At 46.3% G+C, this 24306-nt stretch overlaps 1 protein-coding gene and 1 long non-coding RNA gene across 3 annotated transcripts in view; one reads left to right on the top strand and one right to left on the bottom strand.

Moving 5' to 3' along the window:
* HEXA (hexosaminidase A (alpha polypeptide)) overlaps window positions 1-23938 on the top strand; it is a 34314-nt gene extending 10376 nt beyond the window's left edge. Inside the window, exons 2-14 of one of the 2 annotated variants that reach the window (XM_011978602.1) lie at window positions 10943-11035; window positions 11935-12000; window positions 13800-13846; window positions 14373-14483; window positions 16300-16401; window positions 16884-17016; window positions 18253-18433; window positions 19378-19464; window positions 19755-19827; window positions 21102-21285; window positions 21486-21576; window positions 22261-22365; window positions 23680-23938. In XM_011978602.1, coding sequence (XP_011833992.1) covers window positions 10943-11035; window positions 11935-12000; window positions 13800-13846; window positions 14373-14483; window positions 16300-16401; window positions 16884-17016; window positions 18253-18433; window positions 19378-19464; window positions 19755-19827; window positions 21102-21285; window positions 21486-21576; window positions 22261-22365; window positions 23680-23743 — 1337 coding nt within the window. In that variant the 3' untranslated portion in view covers window positions 23744-23938. Of the gene's footprint in view, window positions 1-10909; window positions 11036-11934; window positions 12001-13799; window positions 13847-14372; window positions 14484-16299; window positions 16402-16883; window positions 17017-18252; window positions 18434-19377; window positions 19465-19754; window positions 19828-21101; window positions 21286-21485; window positions 21577-22260; window positions 22366-23679 lie in introns of both variants that reach the window. The other variant, XM_011978601.1, reaches the window with a different exon arrangement.
* Window positions 15740-22430, bottom strand: LOC105538683. The gene is made up of 2 exons (XR_001005950.1): window positions 21015-22430; window positions 15740-17310 (listed from the first exon to the last, which is right to left on the bottom strand). It is a non-coding gene; the product is annotated as an uncharacterized LOC105538683 (long non-coding RNA).
* Window positions 23939-24306: the final 368 nt, after the last annotated feature.

Below are 24306 nucleotides of genomic sequence, written 5' to 3'. Positions count from 1 at the left end.
AAAAAAAAAAAAAAAAAAAGCGAAATTGATGAAGAGGTTGAGAGGTAGAGTGAGAATCATGAAAAGTAAATTTGATTTTGACGTGTTGACTATGAGGTATCTAGCAAGCAGTTAGCTATGTAGTACTAGAGCTTGGGAGAATGAGTTTGAACACTTCCCGAGGAGAAGAAGGTCCAAAAGGCAACCATAGGAGGGTGGTTGAGGAAGAGGAGGATGTTATTGGATGACTGCTAAGCCAGAACATGGGTTAGTTCTTCCTCTTGGGTGTTAAAATCATCTAGGATAATAGCCAGCTTTGGGGTGGAGAGGAATACTGGGCACCAGGATCCAAAGTATTAAGTAAATAAGGTCAGGTGCAGTGGCTCATACCTGTAATCCCAGCACTTTGGGAGGCTGAGGCAGTTGGATCACTTGAGGTCAGGAGTTCGAGACCAGCTTGGCTAATGTGGTGAAACCCCGTCTAATTTGTAAACATACAAAAATTAGCCAGGTGTGGCGGTGCACACCTGTAATCCCAGCTATTTAGAAGGCTGAGGTAGAAGGATCACTTGAGCCTGGGAGGTGGAGATTGCAGTGAGCCGAGATCGTGCCACTGCACCCCAGCCTGGGCAATGGAGTAGGACTCCATCTCAAAAAAAAAAAAAAAAAAAGTGAATAAAGAAGTGATCAGGAAGCTGCAGAGGGTTGTAACAAGGAGAGCTGGAAATTTAACAGCTGGGTGACATGAACCACAGAAGAAAGGTGTTTTATTACTTGGTGGCGGTGGAATGGATGACCCAGAAGCAGCCCTATATCTCAACCCTGTGATGTGGGAGGTGGCTGCCTCTCAGAGCATGTTGTAGGGGAAGTGGTGTGTGGTATTCCTGGGGAGAGCCAGGCTTCAGTTAGGGAGGAAGTAGAAGAAGTTGAGTAATTAAATAACTACACAATAAGATCTCAGAGGGTTTACAAGGTGAATGATATGTAGTACCGGTGGTCTGGTAGAGAAGAGGAAGCAACATGTATAAGAATAGAAGTACAGGACCAGAAGTGAGCAAAGGGGGTTATATATTGGGCAAAGTGACAAAATATGGTAGAGATATGACATGGTGGATTTCCCTGGCAATAAGATTGCCAAGAAAATAGATTCCAGAGGCAAGCAAGCATGTGTATGTATGTGGGAATTTAATATATGATCAAAGAAGTATTTCCAATCAAAAGTGAAAAAATGTATTAGTCAATAAATACGTGAGGATAACTGGTTATCCAATTGGAAAAAAAAAATTCTTTACCTCATATCAAACTCAAAAGTAAATTCCAGGTATTAAAGATCTAAAGATGAAAGACAAAGTGTTAGGCAGAAATGAAGGAAACTATTATTAAAATTTTAGGGGTAGAGGAGGCCTTTCTAAGTGAGCAAACAAAGAGACCATAAAGGAAAAGAGTCATAGCTTTGACTGCGTAAAAATTAAAGCAAAAGAAAGCATAAGGTTAAAAAATAAAGGATAAAATGAGGCAGATATTTGTAACAAGTCTATAAAAGAAAAATAACTTCCCCCGCCCCCAACCGAGACGGATTCTCGCTCTGTCGCCCAGGCTGGAGTGCAATGGTGCAATCTCAGCTCACTGCAAGCTCCGCCTCCCAGGTTCACGCCATTCTCCTGCCTCAGCCTCCCGAGTAGCTGGAACCACAGTCACCAGCCACCACGCCTGGCTAATTTTTTTTTGTATTAGTAGAGACAGGGTTTCACCATGTTAGCCGGGATGGTCTCAATCTCCTGACCTTGTGATCTGCCCACCTGGGCATCCCAAAGTGCTGGGATTACAGGTGTGAGCCACTGCGCCTGACCAAGAAAAATAACTTTAAAAAGTAAAGAATTTGGCTAGTAGGTACAAAGAAAGACTTGAGGCCAGGAGTTCAAGACCAGCCTGGGCAGCATAGAGAGACCCTGTCTCTACAAAAAAATAAAAATAAAAATTAGCCTGACATGCTGGTACACGCCTGTAGTCTTAGCTGTCTGGGAGGCTGAGGCAGGAGGATCACTTGAGCCTAGGAGATTGAGGCTGCAGTGAGCTATAATGGTGCCACTGCACTCCAGCCTGGGTGACAGAGCAAGGCGCTGTCTCAAAAAAAAAAAAAAATTAAAACTTAAGATTAAAAAAATACAAATTGAAATTGAAACAATTTTTTTTTTGTTTTTTGTCTTTTTGTTTGTTTTTTTGAGACGGAGTCTTGCTCAGTCACCCAGGCTGGAGTGCAGTGGCGCGATCTCAGCTCACTGCAAGCTCTGCCTCCTGGGTTCATGCCATTCTCCTGCCTCAGCTTCCCAGGTAGCTGGGACTACAGGCACCTGCCACCAAGCCCAGGTAATTTTTTTGTGTATTTTTAGTAGAGACAGGGTTTCACCATGTTAGCCAGGATGGTCTTGATCTCTTGACCTCATGATCCGCCCGTCTTGGCCTCCCAAAGTGCTGGGATTACAGGCGTGAGCCACCGTGCCCGGCCTGTGTTTGTTTTTTCAAATCCAGCTGGCAATGGTGAAAAAGAATTGAGATGGTCTAGTGTTGGAAAGATGTGGAGCAATGGGCCCATATATGTCGATTTGGGTATAAGTTAGTACAGTAACTTGGAAGAGAAATTTGGCAGTATCAAAACCAAAACTTTCATATCTGTGGCCTAGCATTTCCACCTCCAAGAATTTATCCTACAGATATCTTTCACAATTGCTTATATACATATATATGAATATTTGTTTACTAGAGCATTGTTTATAATACTAAAAACTTAGAATAAATGTCCATAAACAGAAGAGAAGTTAGGTAAGTTAATGTGTATCTCATCATTGGAATTCTATTCAACATTTATAAATAAGGATGTAGATCTATATGTATATTGACATTAACAGATCTACAGCTCATTTTGGTAAGGGGAAAAAAGTTACAAACTAATAGTATTAGGATCCCATTTTTGTTTTTGTTTTTTGTTTTTGGGTTTTTTTGAGACAGTCTCGCTCTATTACCCAGGCTGGAGTGCAGTGGCATGATCGCTCGGCTAACTGCAACTGCCACCTCCCAGGTTCAAGTAATTCTCCTGCCTCAGCCTCCCAAGTAACTGGAATTACAGGCACCTGCCACCATGCCTAGCTAATTTTTGTATTTTTAGTAGAGACAAGGTTTCGCCATGTTGACCAGGCTGGGCTCAAACGCTTGAACTCAAGTGATCCACCTGCCTCAGCTTCCCAAAGTGCTGGGGTTACAAGTGTGAACCACCGTGCCCAGGCCCATTTTTATTTTAAAAATTAATAAATTTATGTATTTACAAAAAATTGGAAAATTGTGCAAACTGTTATAACTAAAGTTATCTCTTGAGATCTAGAATTTTAGGGAGATGTTCTCTTTCCAGTGGGGATAGGATTGGGAGGGGCAGATCAGTTTTAAAAGTAGGGGGAAATAGAAAATTTTTAACTACAACTTTTTCAAAAAAAAAAAAAAAAGAGGTGCAACTTTTACCCAAAAAATATGTGATGGGAATGAGAGGAAGGAAGAACATTCAGGATTCACCTGTGGGCTGGAGAGAGTGATACTTCCAAGTAGGTATTAGTAGTCTGTGGAGGGTGAAGAATCTTGGGACTTGCAGGAGGAGGTACCATGATCTAGATTGAATTCAGCAGCACTAAGGAGAAGGCCCCAGCTCAGGGCAGCTGGCTTCACAGACTCCCACGTTGTTGGGATAAGAAGTTTGACAAGGTTGGCCTTGACTTCTCTCCTAGCCACACCAATTCACTTCCCAGGCTTGGAATACCTTTTCTCCTCCTGGTAGCTTGGTGAATACCAATTCAGTGTTCAAGATCCCACTCAGAGGTCCCCTTCAATGTCAAACCTTCCACCTTTGCCGGGCGTGGCTATGAAATCTACCATAGCCCTTATCACAATGTTTGTAATCATTGTTTGTGTTTATCTCTCCTGCTAGATTGTGATCTCCTCAAGGGCAGGGACCAGGGCTCGTTTTTCTTTTTAACTGCCCCAGCACCTAGCACAGTTCCTAATGCACATTAAATGCTCAATATATCTTGGTTGGAATGAAGAAATGAGTGGGAAGTGAATGATATAATGGGCTTTTATTAGGCTGAATATGGGGGAGATGAAACCTGGATATGATGTTTATAAAGGTGAGAGGGGGAAGAGAACAAAGTGGTCATGGGAACAAACTTTGGCACCAGCCTAGGAGGGTACCAGGGGATATGGGGGCAGAGTAGACATTAAAGAGTGGGAAGGTGGCCAAGCCTGGGTTGCCTTTCTTAGTTTCCAATCCAGAAGCAAAATCAAGTACCACTTTATAACCGAAACCAATGTGTTTTTTTTTTTACATACTGCTAGGATTCTGTGAATCAAACACATTGATACGATAAAACTGTTTTGATTCAGGAGGGAACAGGGGTAGTGGAGGGAAAGGCTATTTTGCACTGAGGTAAAGATTGATAGTTTCCAGGTTACCCTAATAGTTATTAGTTACCCTAATACAGCAATGAGTTCTTCCTTTCAGAAAAGTGGAAAGACCTAAATCTTGAAATTTATGGATCCAGAGGTCTTCAGAGCAGTGTCTGAAAAGGCAGTTTGTGTAAGTCTGGGTGTCTTAGCATCGCCCACCCCAGTCTCAGGATTTCAGAAATACTAGGTTTGAGGATATAAAAGTAATCTCTACATTAACTACTTGCTATTTATGCCTCATTATCACATAGCACAATCATAACATTAAATATGCATTTTGTAAATTCCAACATCATTCATTTTTTCAGCAAACATGTATTGAATGACTGCCGTGTGTCAGGCACTGGGAATACAGAGACACTGAGATTGGTCCCTCCTGTTGAGGAACTCACAACCTAGGTGAGGAGCTAGACAAATAAACAGCATATCTTAAGATAAGTGTTTTGAAAAGTGTATGTATACATTGCTGCATGATTACATAGGAGGGTCTCTTAGGAAAGGGCAGGGAAATAACAGAAAAATTTCCTAAAAGGAAAACAGAGCTGTTTCTTAATTGGGAGAGATGTGGAGAGAAGGCAAAGTTTGTTTCAATTGGAGGAAGCAATATGTGCAAAGAAAAATATGGAGAAAATATGGCATTTTCAGGACAGAGTTCATTGTTCATTGTGAGAGTTCCTGCACAGGAGCAGAAAAAGACAAGGCGTTTTCTGATGATTACCCAGTGAATTCTGGACTTTATTCTGAAAGCTGTGGGAGCCATTGGAAGATTTTAAGCAGAGATTGTCATGCTCCTATCTTCATATTCTAATATCCCTGAGGATAGTAGATTGACATGGGTATTCCTGGAGGCAGGGGAAGATTGCCTGGGAGATTTTTTTATAGTCATCCAGGTGAGAAATTACAAGAGGCCGAATTAAGGCTTTGGCCCAGTGGGGTTGGGAAAATGGCGATGTGTTAAGAGATTATAAGTATTGTGTAATTGTAAGACTTTTAAGAAGTCTTTTTACTGTTGTAATCTCAGTGCTTAACACAATGTTTGAGCTAGCAGACAGTCTGTGAATGTTATTTTGAGTTAATGAACTTGTGATCTACTCAGTGAGATGGAAGGTGTAGAAGAAGGAGATTTCTGGTGTAGGTAAATAGATGGGGCTGTTATCAAAGTGAGAGAGAGGATCAGCCAGGAGGAGGAATGAAGAGTTAGGTTAGTTTTGTGTTTAAGATTCAAGTGGCGTTTGAGACATTTGTGTGGAGGCATACAAGTCTAGAGCTCCAGAAGAAGGGCTGGCTTGAAAAGATAGATTTGGGAGTCATTGGCCTGCTGTGGGAGTGGATGGCATTGTCTAGGGAGAGTGTAAGGGAAGGGAAAAAGAGAAGTTTGGAGCCTTGGACATCCTGGGTAACACTAGCACATTGGGGTTGGTGAAGGAGAAGTAGAATGAAGAAGCATATTCAAGGAGTTAGAAGGAAAACCAAGAGAGCACTGTCCCCTAAGCTAAAGGAGTTTAGTTTCAAGAAGGTCAGGGATGTCCGATGCTGTCAAGAGGTCTCAGAAGGAGTGAGTGGTTTCTATGAGCTCTCTGACAGCAGGGATTTTTGTCTGTTTTGACCACTGCTGTATCCCCAGCACTTACTATGTGTCCCCTGGCACATAGTAAGCATTCAGTAAATTATTGTCGAATGAATGAATGAATTGAAAAGAGTCCCTTGAATTTGGTTACAGAACCACAGGACTTTGGTGAAGCCATTTTGAGAGAAGTGGTGGTGAAGGAAGCCAGATTATAGTGGATTGAGGAATAGATAGGTTGTAAGGAAGCAGCTACGAAGAGAATACTAAGCATAACCAACATCATGAGCACTTACCATGTGCCAGGCCCTGAGCTAAGCACTTTACATGTGTGAACTCATTTAACCTTCCCAGCAGCCCAATTATATAGGTATTATGACCCCCATTTTACAGTTGAGGAAACTGCAGCTTAGAGAGGGTAAATAACTTGCCTAGGGAAGGCCTGCAGCTAGAAAGTGTTAGAACCAAGATTTGGATCCAGATCTGTCTTCCTTTGGAGTTCAGGTCCTTAGCTGCCTAGGCTACATTTCCTCTAGAGTGTCTTTGTGGCAGGAAGGCAAAAGAAACAGTGAGTGTTTGAAGTGACATGCAGTTGAGACCAGGAAGATTGCAAACATTTTAATGCTGATGAGAGTTGAAAGAAATAATCTGAAGGCTTTGGGAAAAGGGGAAATAATTTATACGAGAGGAGACTGAGAAGAGCTCCAGAGCACAGGGAAAAGGAAACCCCTTCCATCAAGGTGGAGGTCTGGGAAAGGGTACAGGCGGGTGTGAGTGTTGCAGATATTTTTGTCAGCAGGGAGAGGGGAAGAGGGTAGGGATAGTTGAAAGTTCTCTTCTGATTGTCTGCTGAGCATAAGGGAGGTGGTGATCAAGTAGACTTGAGGAAGGTGTAGAAAATAGAATGAAGCAAAGGTGGAGATAGAAGATTTTCAGGGTAGCATCACAGGCCCAGCCAAGATAGAGACCATGATTTTGCAGTGGTCCAATCCTGTTCTTTGGTGACTTTTCTCCCTTCCCTCCAATAGGGTACAGTAGCCAGGGTCAGGGGCACAGCAGGCAGATGTTAGATTGATCCAGGGTTGAAAGTTTTGCCCATTGGTTGTGACAGCAGAAAAGAGACAGATCGCTGAGAGTATTGGCTAGATTGTGTTTGAGGTGATGGATCGCTACACATAGGCCAGCAGGGAAGGAAGCAAGGATGAGAGAGGACTGAGAACAGAAGGGAAATAGAGGGGTCATAGTACTGGAGTCTGGAGAAGGTTCAACAGTAGGATTTTGGTGGTAGGAGTGTCCTTGTTCTGAGAATTCCATGTCCGGAGATGACCTGTCTGTGATGAATAAGGCTAAGGCAAAATTATGCTACAAGGTACTACAGGGGTAGAAAACTACCAGTGATGTTTATCTCTTTACTGAGGGGACTAAGGAAGGGTGCCAAAGATACTTTTTTTTTTAAATTGTGAACATTTTCTACTGTTTGGTAGCACTGTTTGATTTTTTTTTTTTTTTTTTTTTTTTTTTTGAGACAGAGTCTCAGTCTGTTGGCCAGGCTGGAGTGCAGTGGTGCAATCTCTGCTCACTGCAGCCTCCGGTCTCTTGGGTTCAAGTGATTCTCCTACCTCAGCCTCCTGAGTAGCCGGGATTACAGGGCGCACCACCATGCCCAGCTAATTTGTTTGTATTTTTAGTAGAGACCAAGTTTCACTGTGTTGGCCAGGCTGGTCTCTTAACTCCTGACCTTAAGTGATCCGCTCTCCTCAGCCTCCCAAAGTGCTGAGATTATGGACCTGAGCCACCACACCAGGCCTGTACTACTGTTTTGATTTTTTAAAAAGATACAAAGTTTTCAGTGTACCCAAAGAGAAGAGTAGGTCTACATGAAAGCAGGGAGACGAGTGAGCTGCAGAGGTAGGAGGCTGTGGTCCTGGAATGGGACCCTGGAGTGTATTATCTGTCTGTGGAATCACAAGGTCTTAGATCTGAAGAGAAGTAGCTGGAATCTGGTCCCACCCTGCCATTGTTTACAGGGGAGGAAACGGGAGCCCTGAGACTTGCTCAGCTTGGCAGCAGCAAAACCAGAACCAGAAGCAGCCTGTCCTGATTTCCCAGCCCTCTGGTCTGTTTTTCATGCTGCCTTCTAAGCTCTGGAGGCTTCTCAATTTCCTGCTGTCCCAGCTGGACTCATGGCACATGTGCTCATGACATTGCTGGCTGACCGGGCTGTTTGCCATACCGTGCTTCCCACACATCGGTGCTTCTCAGTGTTCAGGTTGTGGGCGGGTGTGTATAGAGGCAGCTGTACTACTGTCCCCTGCCTATTTCCTGCCCTCTTCATAGCCAGGCAGAGTAGCACCTTGGAGGCGGAAAACCACAGTGGTGATACCCTATTTACATCATTTTCAGTGACATAGTGTCCCTGCTGTTTTGCCAGCTCTCGTGTTGCTGCCTCCCCCAAACATCCCTCTCATAATTTGTTTAAACAGCAGCCATGCCCCTGTATATACGTCTTTCAGCCCAAACCCAGATGAGTCACTGAGAGAACTTCGGACAGGGATTCTTCACCATGAGATTGATGGCGGGGACTGGAAGAATTGTAATTCTGGAGAAACAGCCCTTAAATTAGGGGCATTGTTCTGGGGGAAAAAAGTGCTTTCCTATTCAGCAGATCTGCGAGGGAGTCTGTGACTCTCCAAAAGACTACAGATTTAGGGAGTGCAGTACAGGTGTGTTTTAGAAAAATAAATTTAAAAAAAAGAAAGATTAGGTATTTTTCTGTCTTCCAAGTAATAGTTCAGATAAACCTGGTGTTTGTGCAGCCTCTCTTGTTTTGTCATGAGGGCGGCGAGCCATGGTAGTTGCATGTGGATTAGTTGTGATTTCTCCTTATGTGGCATGCTGAGCCCCAGTGGATTAGAACTAAAGCTCAGGACTTTGGCTGTCTTTTGGATGGCTGCCTGGGTAATATGCAGATGAGCTCTCCACACAATGATATTGGGGCTCCATGATGTCGTGGGGTTGGGAGTGGGGACAAGAAGACAGAGGATGGGGTATAGTTTTTCCTCACCCTTGCTCCTAGGTTAAGTCCTCATTGGTCTCCCTGTAGAGTCTCCTGTGGAGATGGGTTTGTAGCCTGTCTGCTTGGATGGCCCTACAGACTCTGCCTTGAGTGTGGTCTTCGCCTTGAAGGTCTGCTTGTCCTTTGTGTTGTAACAGTGTAATTTTAGGGTTTGAGAATGGAGTTGTGAATTGACCTGGCCCAGAGGTGCTTCAGATTCCCTCCTCTTTGCAGAATGGAGGCAGGTATTGGTGTGGGGATCCATGGTATTTACTGATAAAGGAAAGAATGTATTTATTCATGATGGTAAGAAAGGACCCCTTATTGGCTTGCTTCTTGGCAGACCTAAGAGCTGAGATACAGCCATGTGGTAGTGCTCAAGAGGTCTGAGCAGGCTTTCTTGAGATGATCTGAGTGCTTGGATTCTCTCTGCCTGGAGATGGGTAACGTTTGAGATTCCAATTTGGTTCTGAATTCTCTCTTGTTGCCTTCTGCCAGGCCATCCTATCTCTGACATTGTAGTGCCATAAAAAGTCATGGATGTTGTGTTGCCAGTGGGATGAATGTTTCTCCAGGAAAGAATAGAATAGAGAGGGGTTCATTAAGTTAAGGCTTGGGGCTATAACATCAGAGCCATCCTGAAAATCACAGGGAAGAACCAATAGGAGGTGAGAAGAGACAGTGTATTCATATTTTGGCTTGGCATTTTTTCTGCATAGGCAAGGGTCTGTAAAGCTATATTAGGTACTACGTTGGCTCATACTGGATGACCCTTCACTGTTAGGGTAAAATCTACCTTGGACCGAGAACCTGTTTGAGAAGAGGAAGGAAGGAAGCAAGATGGACTGGTGACCCTGACCTTCTCTGAGGTATCAGTTGCATCATTTCAGGCCTCCTCTGCATGGAAGATCCTTCTGTCATCTGCTTCATTAGCTCCTAGGCTTTTGCAAAACTGGAAACCCTTCATCTGGAGCCCTCAAGAGCAGTACTACTTAATATGCCAATCTGCAATGAGATAAGAAGCATATGTACCAGAATGTAAAACTGATCTCTTCTTCGAGAAAATCTTGGCTGGGTGCGGTGGCTCAAGCCTGTAATCCCAGCACTTTGGGAGGCGGAGACGGGCGGATCACAAGGTCAGGAGATCGAGACCATCCTGGCTAACACGGTGAAACCCCGTCTCTACTAAAAAATACAAAAAACTAGCTGGGCGAGGTGGCGGGCGCCTGTAGTCCAGCTTCTTGGGAGGTTGAGGCAGGAGAATGGCGTAAACCCGGGAGGCGGAGCTTGTAGTAAACTGAAATCTGGCCACTGCACTCCAGCCTGGGCGACAGAGCGAGACTCCATCTCACAAAAAAAAAAAAAGAAAATCTGGTATGAAAAAATGTTAGAACTAGACAGTGTGTTCACTCTGACATCATTGATTTACATTCAGGCTTCATGTAAGTTTTCTATATAGTGACCAACCAGTAACACAGTTTGCACATTGGCAGCTAATCTGTAGACCACACTGAGAGTAGCATGCTCTAGAGCTGCCTCTCAGTCAGAAGCAGTTGTTGAGGTCGTGGAATTGTTTGTTTGGTACAGGCCAAGGGCAGCCAGAAATATAGAGCCCTGGTTAAGAAGAGCTGTCACCCAGAGCATTCAGACATGGGTCAGGGCGGCTACTGAGGAGAAGAGGGGCACAACCAGAATGAAACAGCTGAACAGATGATCAGGCAGTACCTACACCAAGGGTAAATGCCATCCTCCCTTTACCACAAGCGTATGAGCTGGGGTACTAGAACTAGGGCCTTGGTTTTGCTTGTTGCTTCTAATGGCAGGTTGGCCACACCAAGCTTACCCTGTCTTCCCAGGAAAACGGCATACACCTGAGAAGAATGTGTTGGTTGTCTCTGTAGTCACACCTGGATGTAACCAGCTTCCTACTTTGGAGTCGGTAGAGAATTGTAAGTATCATCCTGTTCCCTGTCTTAGAAGAGCAAGCACTTGTCTGAAGCTGTAACTCTGGATGGCCTGGCCTAAACTGCTGATGCTCGGCCTGGAGTCTCCCTTGACCATGGGGACTGAGGGTCACCAAGTGCTGAGAGCCATGGAAGATGAGTTTTTCCTATGCAGAAACCGAACCAGTGCTAAAGGTTGGCTGTGGAACATCGCACTGGCTCTTCACTGAGTCCCACAGGACACCTACCTGCTGGACAGAATACATTTCTATTTTAGGAAAGTGTATACTTTGCTAGTTTTCTCTAATAGACCGTTCATTGGGGAAACAAGGGGTTCTGGTCACTTATACTGAGATGAAGTTAAGTCATTAGTCCAGTGACTGCCTCTTGTCTTCCCTGAGCAGCATTTGGGGACTTCTCAGTCTCCAAAGTGAACATTTGAGTTTTGGCTTCTTCCTCACATTCTTGGAGGAAGTAGCTGAAGCACAGAGGAAAGGGAAAGGAGGGTGATTACAAAGGCATTGGGAGCATTGCATGCTGCACTCCCCGCTGCAGGCATCCCTGTTCCCTTTGCCAGGAGAAGACTTCCTTCATCTTTCTGCTGTGGAAACTGACCCATGAGGGAGGTGGTGCTTTGTACAGAACTCCGCTGCAGCCTGACTCTTGCTGTACGTCATCATGCAGGGTCTACAGAATCACTGTGGTGACCACCCTCCCGCTCTGGCCCCAGACCAGCCCATCCTATAGCTATCTTGCTCTGGGGACATCTCCTCATTGAAAGATTTTTAAAAATATATGGTCTTACTGTTTTTTTTTTTTAATCCAATGATTTATAGAGTATCTGGTCTATAATCTGAGAATAGAAAACCTTAACCAACTAAATGAGTTCATTTCTGTCATTTCAGATACCCTGACCATAAATGATGACCAGTGTTTACTCCTCTCTGAGACTGTCTGGGGAGCTCTCCGAGGTAACAAATTAAAAGAGAGAGAGAAAGGATGATGTGGGAAGGTTGGTGTTGGTGGAGTTCAGTAGCCCAGTCCCTGCTCACTGCAACCTCTGCCTCCTAGGCTTAAGCAATCTTCCCTCTTTAGCCTCCCAAGTAGTGGGATTATAAGTGCCTGCCACCACGCCCAGCTAATTCTTATATTTTTAGTAGAGATGGGATTTCACCATATTACCCAGGCCAGTTTTGAACTCCTGAGTTCAAGTGATCCACCCATCTCGGCCTCCCAAAGTTCTGGGATTACAGGTGTGTGCCACCTCGCCCAGCCAGGAAGCTTTCTTTATGGGAACAGTTGGCGTGTTTTCCCATCGCTGTGGAGCTGTCCCTGGAGGTTGACAGGTTTTACCCTGTGCAGCATCAGCAGCTGCTGCTGCTGCTGCCCTAGTCAGGGGCTCTGGGAAGCAGTGTGAGAGTCTGCGGGCTGATGCTCTAGGTGCCAGCAGGGGACAGGTAGCTGGGGGACAGGGGGAATGATGCTACCACAGACATTGCCCGTCCAGCTCTTGCTAAAGACATGTAATTGGAAAGGTATTTTTTAAAAGGAAAACTATAACAAAAGAAATAGATACATGCAAGAGAAAAGATAAATAGTAGTGAAATATTTAGAACTACATTATTTCTGGAGAAAATGAGTTTACTGGCTAAACTGTCAGCCCTTGCCCTTCCTCTGGGTTTACTGAGAAGGTATTTGGTGCTTAGATACAGACTTAGCCAAGTACCTCTCCCACTTTTGGTAAACCCTCTGCTGGTGAATGATGAGGGAAATTCTCTCGGAATTCCACACCTTGCTTTGGTTTGTCTTCCTTCCCTTTCCCCACTTCTATGCTTGGAACAACAGCATGCTGCCTCCCCTTCCTGCCCTCTTGTACCTTTGGTGCAGGTGCCGATGGTAAGGGAGGACCTCGGACTCCAGAATGCTGGGTGTCAGAGTCAGAGTGGGGAGAAGCCAAAACAGTACACTAGCAGTCTGCTCAAACCAGGTGCTGAGTGACTGCTGAAGTCTCATGGATTCTTTCACTTTGAAATTGGGGACTCTGATAATTTTTCATGGGGTTTCTGCAGTGTTTCCAGAAGAGGGTCCCCAGCTGTTGAGAACATACAATGCTCTGGATTCAACATACCTGTGTGGGCCTTGCTAGACTCTAGGAGACAGTGTCAGTGGACTAGGGGAGTCCTTCTGAGGCAGTTGCTGTCCACCACACCTCAGCTCCCTATAGATGGGTCTCTTCTCAGTCTCTGAAGAGGAAGAGTGGGTGATTTTTTTTTTTTTATTTTCTAGGTCCAGCCATGAACCCAGGCTCCTTGGAAACCCAAGCTTATGATCACTTTCTCACAATTTATTCTGGGACCCCTTTTCTCAGCTCTGTCAGCTCCTGATAGGGATTAACTATGGAAAGCCTTGCAGGCTGTCTTGTCCCTGTGTCTGTCCTCATGAGTATATGTCTTGGCCTCTCTTCTCAATATTCTTGTCAAGGCACAGGAAATATAGATGAGAGGTACATGGGTTTTGAAAGTTAGTGTGTTGTAAGAAGGGGCACTAAAACCCTTACTCTGACATCTCCCAAAATGAAATACAGAGTAAAGATGGATACTGGCTTCCTAATATCCCCTTTTCATCGGTGTTAAAAATTGTCAAGCCTACACTACATCCATTTTCACTGTGTACCCAAACATTACGCTCTGCTACATTGAGAACCTTCCAAATAGATACACCTCTTTCTCCACTCCCTGAGTCTTGACTCTGCCTCTCTACTTCTTCCTAGGTCTGGAGACTTTTAGCCAGCTTGTTTGGAAATCTGCTGAGGGCACAGTAAGTGTGGACCCTCAAAAAGGGCTCCTTTTTCATCTCCGGGGTTTGATCCCAATGTTGAGAATCCTAGAAAAATCTTGTTTTGCCTTAGGATCCTGGTGACTTGAGATAGCCCCAGTAGAAATGGAAGAGGAGATGTGAGTGGAAAACTGGTTTGGTAGATTTGGTCTGTTTGGAATCACTGTAATTTGGTTCCCTTGAGTCATCATTTAGTCATTTAGTCATCATTTAGACCTTGAGGCCACACTGCTTTGAAGAAAATAAACTGTGTTAACAGGAAAATCCAGAATTTTTAGGCTGAGTGGTGTATGGGACAGTTGTATTAGGCCGGCGTTGGACAATTGCTCTATGGGAAGGTGGCTGCTCATGGTCATTTATAGAGGTGGGGGGCATTTGGGGAGACAGTGACCCTGAGAACAGTCAAAGATTGGCTTTTTAAGAATCCTGGGAGAGGTATCTTCATCTCCCTGTGCCCCCGTAGTAAGCTTCCTTTGAATCTGACATGTTCAATGTTTATTCTGCACAGTTCTTTATCAACAAGACTGAGATCGAGGACTTTCCCCGCTTTCCTCACCGGGGCTTGCTGTTGGATACATCTCGCCATTACCTACCACTCTCTAGCATCCTGGACACTCTGGTACCCAGGCCTGAAGGCCTTCTTCACACTTAAGAGTTCTGGGGTGATGGAGCAACGGACAGACCAAGTTCCAAATTCTTAAAGAGTTAGAGAGAGAATGTATGGACTGGGCGTGGTGGCTCACGCCTGTAATCCCAACACTTTGGCAGGCCGAGGTGGGCGGATCACCTGAGGTCAGAAGTTCGAGGCCGGCCTGGCCAACATGGTGAAACTCCGTCTCTACTAAAAATACAAAAATTAGCTGGACATGGTGGCGCATCCTTGTAATCCCAGCTACCTGAGAGACTGAGGCAGGAGAATCGCTTGAACCCGAGAGGTAGAGGTTGCAGTGGTTGGAGATCACGCCACTGCACTCCAGCCTGGGTGAAAGAGTGAGACGCCATCTCAAAAAAAAAAAAGAGAGAATGTGTGTAACTCTATGAGCTCCTGGGAAAAATGTAGAAGATGAGCTGCTCCAAGACTCAAAAAATAAAGAGTGACTTAAATCTACCTTACAGGCTACCGTAGATCAATGTTCAGGCTGTTTCCAGGGATACAAATGTTTAGGGGAATTGGCTTCATTGGCAGAACTAACTTTATTTATTTGTTTTTGAGAAAGGGTCTCAATTTTTTTTTTTTTTTTTTTTGTAGAGCTGGGGTTTCATCGTGTTGCCCAGGCTGGTCTTGAACTCCTGGGCTCAAGCAATCTGCCCACCTTGGCCTCCCAGAGTGGTAGGATTACAGGCATGAGTTACCACACCTGGCCAGCAGAGCTAACTTTAGTTAGGAGAAGGTCATAGGAGAGAGATGTTCAAAGCCTTACCTCTGGGCCGGGTGCAGTGGCTCATACCTGTAATCTTAGCACTCTGGGAGGCCAAGGCGGGTGGATTGCCTGAGCTCAGGTGTTCGAGACTGGTGTGCCCAACACGGTGAAACCCCATCTCTACTGAAAATACAAAAAATTAGCCAGGCATGATGGCGCAAACCTGTAGTCCCAGCTACTCAGGAGGCTGCAGTGGGAGGGTCACCTGAGCCTGGGGAGATCAAGGATGCATGAACTGTGATTGCACCACTGCCGTCCAGCCTGGACAACAGAGACCCTGTCCCAAAAATAAATAATAAAATGAATGAAGGAAGGAAGGAGGCTGAGGCACGAGAAGCCCTTGAACCTGGGAGGTGGAGGTTACAGTGAGCTGAGATTGCGCCACTGCACTCCAGTCTGGGTGACAGAGCAAGACTATGTCTCAAAAAAAAAAAAAAAAGCCTTACCTAGGAGGTTCCTAACTCTCTTGAGTTTTAATGTGCAGTCTTATCTGACAGTTCCCGATCCAGTTCCTGTGTCTGCCTTTTCCTTTGCTCCTGTGACGGAACCAAAGGAGGCAACACATCTGCCAGCCTTGGCCTCTGAGATTATGAGTTAAGAGACTACTAAGTTCCCAGGAGGTCTCACAGTTGGGATTAACATCAGTCAGACAACACAAATGGCAAGAGGAAGTGTTGCTCTTCAGGCTTTTGGAAGATTCCAGGGTACCACAGTAGCTGCAGCCCTCCTCTTAATGTGGCCAGAATTTATTTCAAAAAGAGGAAAGACCACTTCTATCATCCATCTTTGGATGTGTTCTGGGAAGAGTAGAAGTGTGCGAGGCCTTCCCTCCATGCCATCCCTCCCTGATGGGAAGGTTTGATAGAGAGACCCCATAGACACTTAATTGAGAGCTGAGGCAGGTCAAGCCTGTAGGGATGTATGGAGCAGCCTGAGAGCCTGCCCAACATTGCAAGTTTGAGGCTGAAACGGGAGAGACTGTGATGGGTTCACAGTGTGCACTTTAACCTACAGGATGTCATGGCGTACAATAAATTGAACGTGTTCCACTGGCATCTGGTAGATGATCCTTCCTTCCCATATGAGAGCTTCACTTTTCCAGAGCTCATGAGAAAGGTATGTCCCCATTTCACTCAGACCAAGTTTATGGGTCAGTGTCTGAATCTGGCTGTGGCCCTCCTGGCAAGAACAGTGTCTCTCATCCTAACCAGTCGGTTTTACACCAATATAGGGGAAGGACACTGGATTTGGAGTCAGAAGACTTGAGTTCAAGTCCAAAACTTTGCCAATAATTTTCCTTGTGACCTTCAGGAGAGAATCTCTTCTGGCCTTATTCCCTTTCTATTTATGTATATTCTGTTAAATGGACATAATATTAATACCTACCATGATTATCTCACTGGCATTATGATACTCAGATAAAATAGATGTGATAACTTCTGGGAAATTATGATCAAGTTTTTTGAAGATAGTCCCTGATACCAAAGGGCTATGGGCAGGTTTTCTGATGTCTGGGGAGTCTTGTGGGCATTTTGAGTATCTTCTACTCTGCTAGCTTTCAGGAAATGTGAACCTGAAGGGTGTCTTGTGCCTTTCAGGGGTCCTACAACCCTGTCACCCACATTTACACAGCACAGGATGTGAAGGAGGTCATTGAATACGCACGGCTCCGGGGTATCCGTGTGCTTGCAGAGTTTGACACTCCTGGCCACACTTTGTCTTGGGGACCAGGTAAGAATGATGTCTGCGGCCAGAGGGACTCTGCTCATTATGCTCAGAGTGAAGCTTCAGGGCAATGGCTCATGGAAGTGGCATATTCCAGCCTTGGTCCTTGGAAGAATGTTTTCCATCAACTTCTTCCACCTGGGAATTTAGATAGGAAGAACTCACTTTGGGCAGTGGAAGCCACTTCTTACTATTAAAATATGTACTGTTAGACTATGTAAGGGCACATTTTTCTCAGATGCCATTGCAGGTAGTTTTGCCTCGAGTGGATGCTGAGGAATCTGACCACCAGGGTAGAATCTGAAAGAAAGAAGCCCAAGGGCAGCCTGCAGAGGTCAGAGTCAGTCACTACCCCTGCTCCCTTTCTTCTGTATACCCTCCGCCCTCCAGTGTGAGTCCCCAACGCAGGTTAAATGACGGTTGAAAAGGGCTACTGGCCTGATAGAAAACTGAAGATACTGGCCGGGCGTGGTAGCTCACGCCTGTAATCCTATCACTTTGGGAGGCCAAAGCGGGTGGATCGCCTGAGGTGAGGAGTTCAAAACCAGCCTGGCCAGCCTGGTGAAACTCCATCTCTACTAAAATTACAAAAATTAGCCAGTTGTGGGGGCAGGCGCCTGTAATCCCAGCTACTCAGGAGGCTGAGGCAGGAGAATCGCTTGAACCCAGGAGGCAGAGGTTGCGGTGAGCCAAGATCGTGCCACTGCACTTCAGCCTGGGTGACAGAGCAAGACTCTGTCTCAGAAACAAACAAACAACAACAACAAAACCCTGAAGACATCTTGTGACCTCAGCAGCAGGAAGTAGTCTCTGGGCCAAGGGAGATACTCCTTAGGAAATGTAAAAAGATTCTGGGTGATGGTTGACCCCACCTGCAGGAGGAGATAGAGAAGAAAGATTTTGCCAGTTTGGCTGGATTAGACTCTCCCTCAGCCTAAAGGCCTGTGAGGAGAGCAGCCTTGGGAGCAAGGGTGGTGCCTGCTAGAAGCAGTGTGTCAAGGCAAGAGTGTGTGCACTGACAGTTGTCTGGCTGAAACTCAGCCTCTGCCTGTCTATGATTGTGGATATATTTGTATCTTTTTACTGCGACTAAATGGTGGTGACTACCAGTGTCTGTGAGTGCCTGAGTGTGCCTACCTAAATGTGTTGTCTTACTTTGTGTGACTTGTGTCCTTACGTGTAGGACTGTGCTTGGGGGTTTATGTATTTGTGACACTCGTATGGGGTTTTCTGTTGGCTTAGGTATCCCTGGATTACTGACTCCTTGCTACTCTGGGTCTGAGCCCTCTGGCACCTTTGGACCAGTGAATCCCAGTCTCAACAATACCTATGAGTTCATGAGCACATTCTTCTTGGAGATCAGCTCTGTCTTCCCAGATTTTTATCTTCATCTTGGAGGAGATGAGGTTGATTTCACCTGCTGGTATGAGCCCTTTGATCTTCCCTTTGTGGCCTGATCAGTTGCTTACTCAGAATAGAGGTTAGCCCCCGAGGGGCCACTTAGCTCAGCTGCTGCTCTCAGTGGTCTATATGGACTCACATTGCTCAGGTCTTAGGCCTTCCTCTGCCCATCTACGTAGAGATCCTACCTGATTTGGGCAAGGCGTTCACTGTGAACCTCTTCCTTCCTACTCTCATATCCTTGAGGTATTGATAGAAAAACCAGCCCTGGACACAGAATTGTGTTAGAAAAGTTCAGGATAGAGAAAAATAATCCCTGTTTATGAAGGCTTAAAATTGTCTGGTTGAAGAGTCAAGACACAGAATTCAAGACTAATAGATGACAGTGTCTAATTAGTATTCAGTTGTAAAGTCCAAACCCTTGGTTCTGGTGAGCTCAAAAGAGGCTGAGGGGCTTCTTTGAGAAGAGGGCGCCAGAGCTGAATCTGAGGAAATGATTTGGCTTTTTGGAGATGTGAGCAAGGGAGAATATTCCAGAAGGAGAACAATGTCAGCAAAATGTGGACGTTGTAACGCAAGGGATCTGCAGCAGGTAATAGACAGCAAGACTTGTCATCCAATTGGAAGAGCAGATGAGAAAGCCGGAATCCAGTGTGCTGGAGCTCTTAAGTTAAGACCTTGGATCCTCATGTTGCAGTCCGGAGAGGATTAACATGTTTTCTCTTTGGGAGTTTGAACTTAAAACTCTTCAGGTCCAGACTCAGCCTTTCTCAGCCTGTGTCAACAGCTCACCTGCTTCACATAACTTTGCTTGGCCACACTTTCTACATGTAGGGCTTCTGAGATCCTTGCTTATTTGATTTTTCAGGTGAAAAAAGGAAGTTATAGGGGGCCAGGTGACTAATCCCCAGGCATTAGGCTTTCAGGATGTTGAAATATTAATCTTCATTTTCTCTTGGGATTCAGGAAGTCCAACCCAGATATCCAAGACTTTATGAGGAAGAAAGGTTTCGGTGAGGACTTCAAGCAGTTGGAGTCCTTCTACATCCAGACGTGAGAAGGGAAGGAGGGCGGGTGGGGTCCCTTGGGGGTCCTCCTGTGGGGTCCTCCCTTTCCATACTGGAGTCAGGCCCTGCTTGGCCACTGTCTGGCCCCTGCAGGGTTCCCTTGTCCTTTTTCCCATCCTTTCAGGTTTGGAGTGGTCAGTTTCCCACCCTGGGGAAAGACACTGCTTAATGAGGAATAGGCCCCTGGCCAGGCTCAACCCCTAGAGCACTGGCACAAACAGTCTAGAGCCCGTCTGAGCTAAGCAGACACTTACGAGACACTCCTCTCCTCTCCAGGCTGCTGGACATCGTCTCTTCTTATGGCAAGGGCTATGTGGTGTGGCAGGAGGTGTTTGATAATAAAGTAAAGGTGAGCCGGGGCAGAGAAGAGAAGAAGCCACCAGCGGTGCCTCCCTCTGGTCTCCCCAGCTCCTTCCTGCCTCTACAGAGACTGAACCTCCTGGTTTGGATTGGGCTTTAATGGTCAGAGCACTCTCCTGTTCTCTCTAGAAAGGCCACAGAGTGCTGGGTGCAGTGGCTCACGCCTGTAATCCAAGCACTTTGGTTGGCCAAGGCAGGTGGATTGCTTGAGCGTAGGAGTTCGAGACCAGCCTGGCCGACATAACGAAACCCTCGTCTCTACAAAAAATACAAAAATCAGGAGGCTGAGGTGGGGGTACTGCTTGAGCCCAGGAGGCACAGGTTGCTGTGAGCCCAAATGTGCCACTGCACTCCACTCCTGGGCAACAGAGTGAGACCCTGTCTCAAAAAAACCAAAGGCCGCTGTGGTATGAGCCCTGGGTTTATGTGTCAGAGTTTCTGTCTTCCCTCACTACAAACCTGATTAAGAGCTATTTCTGGGCTGGGTGTGGTGGCTCACGCCTATAATCCCACCACTTTGGGAGGCCGAGGTGGGCGGATCACAAGGTCAGGAGATCGAGACCATCCTGGCTAACATGGTGAAACCCCGTCTCTACTAAAAAAAAATACAAAAAATTAGCCGGGCGTGGTGGCGGGCGCCTGTAGTCCCAGCTACTCGGGAGGCTGAGGCAGGAGAATGGCGTGAACCCAGGAGGCGGAGCTTGCAGTGAGCGGAGATCGTGCCATTGCACTCCAGCCTGGGTGACAGAGCAAGACTCCATCCCAAAAAAAAAAACCTATTTCTGCTGCTAGGTTACTTGGATAGGCTGGATTTTTCTTCCTAAATCATAGATTAGGGTCTTCTGGGTCTGTGGGACCAAGGCTACCTTCTCCTTTATTGTTGATCAGTAAGATCCCACTCCTGTCACATGCAAGGACTCTTCAGGAGCCTTGTCCCATTCCCAGAATCATCTGGAGACTTTTGGACATGGCAGCTCCGGGGTCCCCCTGCTTGCCGCCCTCAGCTCACAGCTGGTATTACTGTGTGGACAGGGAGGTTGCAGAGGGACGGAGAGGGGAGCTGCAGGGAGGCCTTTTAGGGCCCTGGGTTCCTTGGCCTCTGTCCTGAGGTGTGAGCTCAATGGTCAGGAGTCACAGAGACATACTTTGCTGCTGGGGAACAGAGGGAGCACACACCTGTTGTCCCACGTTGCCTGTGTATGAATAAGGCCCAGGAATCTCCTCAACTTTGTGTCCTTACTGCCATTTGACCTTTTATAACAGATTCGACCAGACACAATCATACAGGTGTGGCGAGAAGAGATTCCAGTGAACTATATGAAGGAGCTGGAACTGGTCACCAAGGCCGGCTTCCGGGCCCTTCTCTCCGCCCCCTGGTACCTGAACCGTATATCCTACGGCCCTGACTGGAAGGATTTCTACATAGTGGAACCCCTGGCATTTGAAGGTGAAAGCAGAGAGCTCTCCTTGCTAACCAGAGGAGGCTGGGCTGGGGCACAGGATGGGAGGCAGGAAGATCTGGGCCAGACATTTCCGATTAGTGAATGAAACAACTTAGCTGGGGTGAGGGCCACATTGTGAAGGTGGTTGAGAGGGACCCTAGAGTTACCCACCATCACCAGACTGTTGTTGCTTGTTTTCCCTCAGGTACCCCTGAGCAGAAGGCTCTCGTGATTGGTGGAGAGGCTTGTATGTGGGGAGAATATGTGGACAACACAAACCTGGTCCCCAGGCTCTGGTAAGGGTTTTCGGGGGAAGGTGGAAGGTTGGACCTGAGAGCAGGGGTTCTCCCTTACAGACCCAATCCCATCTAGCCACCTCTGGACTAGTACACTCCTTTCAGGCCTGAGAGAGAGCAGGCCGTACAACGAGCCTTCTGAAGATTTGTGTGCAATATTCACTCTCCACATGACTTCCATCTATATCCCTCCAGCCACCCATTAGGTATGTGGGATAGGGATTGTTAACCTCACTTCCCAGAGAGATAATGAGGCCTGGAGAACATCGGTGACTTGCTCAGGATCCAGCACAAGCATCCATGATTCCTGTAATAAGGCTTCCCTCTGCTCTTTTCACTGCAGCCTTACCAAGTGTGGTTGGTTGTGCAGAGTTTACATTTTAAGGACATCTGCTGCTGTCACTGTCATTGTGGTTAATGATGCCTTTAAGGTTTATTCTTATTCCCGTATCTTTGAGAGAGGAAGAGAGTGGGATTGCTACCGACATTTTAATGAAGGTGTAGCTGAGCCCTAGAACTTTCTGGGAGCCATCTAACCTGACTGTAGCTCATAACAAGGTATTGATCACTTCCTTTGGCCTGAGCTAGTCCAGGGCACTTAGACAAGAGGTAGCAGCCTATGGATGTCCAGCACCTTTGCAGGGAATACAGAGCCCAATCTGGCACATGCCCCCTTTCCTCCAGGCCCAGAGCAGGGGCTGTTGCCGAAAGGCTGTGGAGCAACAAGTTGACATCTGACCTGACATTTGCCTATGAACGTTTGTCACACTTCCGCTGTGAGTTGCTGAGGTAAGCAAGCTGTGGGGCCTTCGCAAGGCAGGGTAGGGCAGATCCAGGGCTGGGGAACCCCTTAGAGAGAGGAAGAGAATAATAACAATAGCTAACACTTACGGAGGCTTATAGTCGGCCCTCATCCATGGATTCCACCAACTGCGATAAAAAGTATTCAGGAAAAAAAATACAACAACAAAAAAATACACATAAAAAATACTGTATAACAACTATTTACATAGCATTTATATGTATTAGGCATATGTAATCCAAGATCATTTCAAGTATATGGGAAGTTGTACATTGGTTATATGCAAATACTATGTCATTTTTATATAAGGGACTTGAGCATCCTTGGATTTTGGTATCCATGGGGGTCCTGAAACAAATCCCCTGTGGATACTGAGGGACAACTGTATTTTGTGGCAAACACTGTGCTAAGTTTGTTACACATATTGTCTCATTTAGTCTTCACCACAACCCCATAAGATAGGTGCATTTTTGTCCCCAGTTTAGAGATAGACACTGAAGCACAGAAGTTCAGTACCTTGCCCAAAGTCACTAAGAAGCAGGATTTGAACCAGGCTGACTTACAGGATCTCATGACACCTTTGCCTCTGTCAGGGATGTGCCTGTGTAAGATAGTCATTTCCCTGATTCCTTCGTTGGCTAGGTCTTGAGAACTTGGGGGACATAGCCTAATGCAGAGCAGAGTCCTGGGCTGAGAGTCAAGCATGGTAACATCTAAGCCTTAACTATGTCGTTCACTGGGTGACTTCCAGCTGGTTCTCTAAGCATGTTGCTTACTTGGATAATAAGGGAAGCATGCCTAGATGTCCCCTAAGGAGATTGGTCAGGTTATAGTCTGAGACCCAAGGACAGGATTTCACGTCCATATTCGTGGACAGGACAGCACCTAAGTCCCCCAATGCTACCACATTTACAGCGTTTTAGAATCAGGAACAGAGGGCTAAGTAGGCCAGGAGCATTGGCTGCCTTTCAGACATCTACCTATTTTCCAAAGGGATTGAGTTATTTGGGGTTAGGGTACGAGATAGGCAGGATAGAAATAGTTGTTGCCAACATTTCTGGATCTCCAAGACCTGTATCAAAATCACATGAGGCACCTGTTCAGCTTGCAGATTCTTGCCCATACTTTGCCCCACCCCAAGTGAGAATCTGTGGAATTGAGATCCCCAGGTACACCTGGTGTACAGTGACAGTTTGAGAGTCACCAAAATGGGGAAGGAGAGACTGTTGACGGGTGTGAAAAGTGTTGCTGGGGCCCCTTCTGAGGGGCTTATCTTGCCATTTCTTCATGTCCTCCTGCAGGCGAGGTGTCCAGGCCCAACCCCTCCATGTAGGCTACTGTGAGCAGGAGTTTGAACAGACCTGAGCCCCAGGCACCGCGGAGGGTGCTGGCTCTAGGAGAATGGTAGTGGAGCCAGGCTTCCACTGCATCCCGGCCGGGGGACGGAGCCCCTTGCCTGCGTGCCCCTGTGCTTGGAGAGAAAGGGGCTGGTGCTGGCGCTCACATCCAATAAAGAGTAATGTGGCATTTTTCTATAATAAACATGGATTACCTGTGTTTTAAAAAAAAAAAAAAAAAAAAGTGTGAATGGCCTTAGGGTAAGGGCACAGCCAGGCTGGAGTCAGTATCTGCCCCTGAGGTCTTTTAAGTTGAGGGCTGGGAATAAAACCTCTAGCCTTTGTGCTACTCTGCTTAGCCTGTGAGCTATGTCACTCCCCTCCCACTCCTGAACATATTCCAGACACCTGCCCTAATCCTCAGCCTGCTCACTTTATTTCTGCATTATATCTCCAAGGCGTTGGTATATCGAAAAATGTAGGGGCTTGGAGGCGTTCTGGACAGTGGGGAGGGCTCCAGACCCAACCTGGTCATAGAATAGCCTCTCCCCCATGCATACTTATCCACATCCCTCCCCTAGAGCTATTCTC

This window comes from Mandrillus leucophaeus, unplaced genomic scaffold, assembly GCF_000951045.1.
Source record: "Mandrillus leucophaeus isolate KB7577 unplaced genomic scaffold, Mleu.le_1.0 Scaffold197, whole genome shotgun sequence".
Taxonomy (NCBI): Eukaryota; Metazoa; Chordata; class Mammalia; order Primates; family Cercopithecidae; genus Mandrillus; species Mandrillus leucophaeus.
The sequence above is the reverse complement of the archived record's forward strand: the minus strand, read 5'-3'. Positions and strand labels throughout refer to the sequence as shown.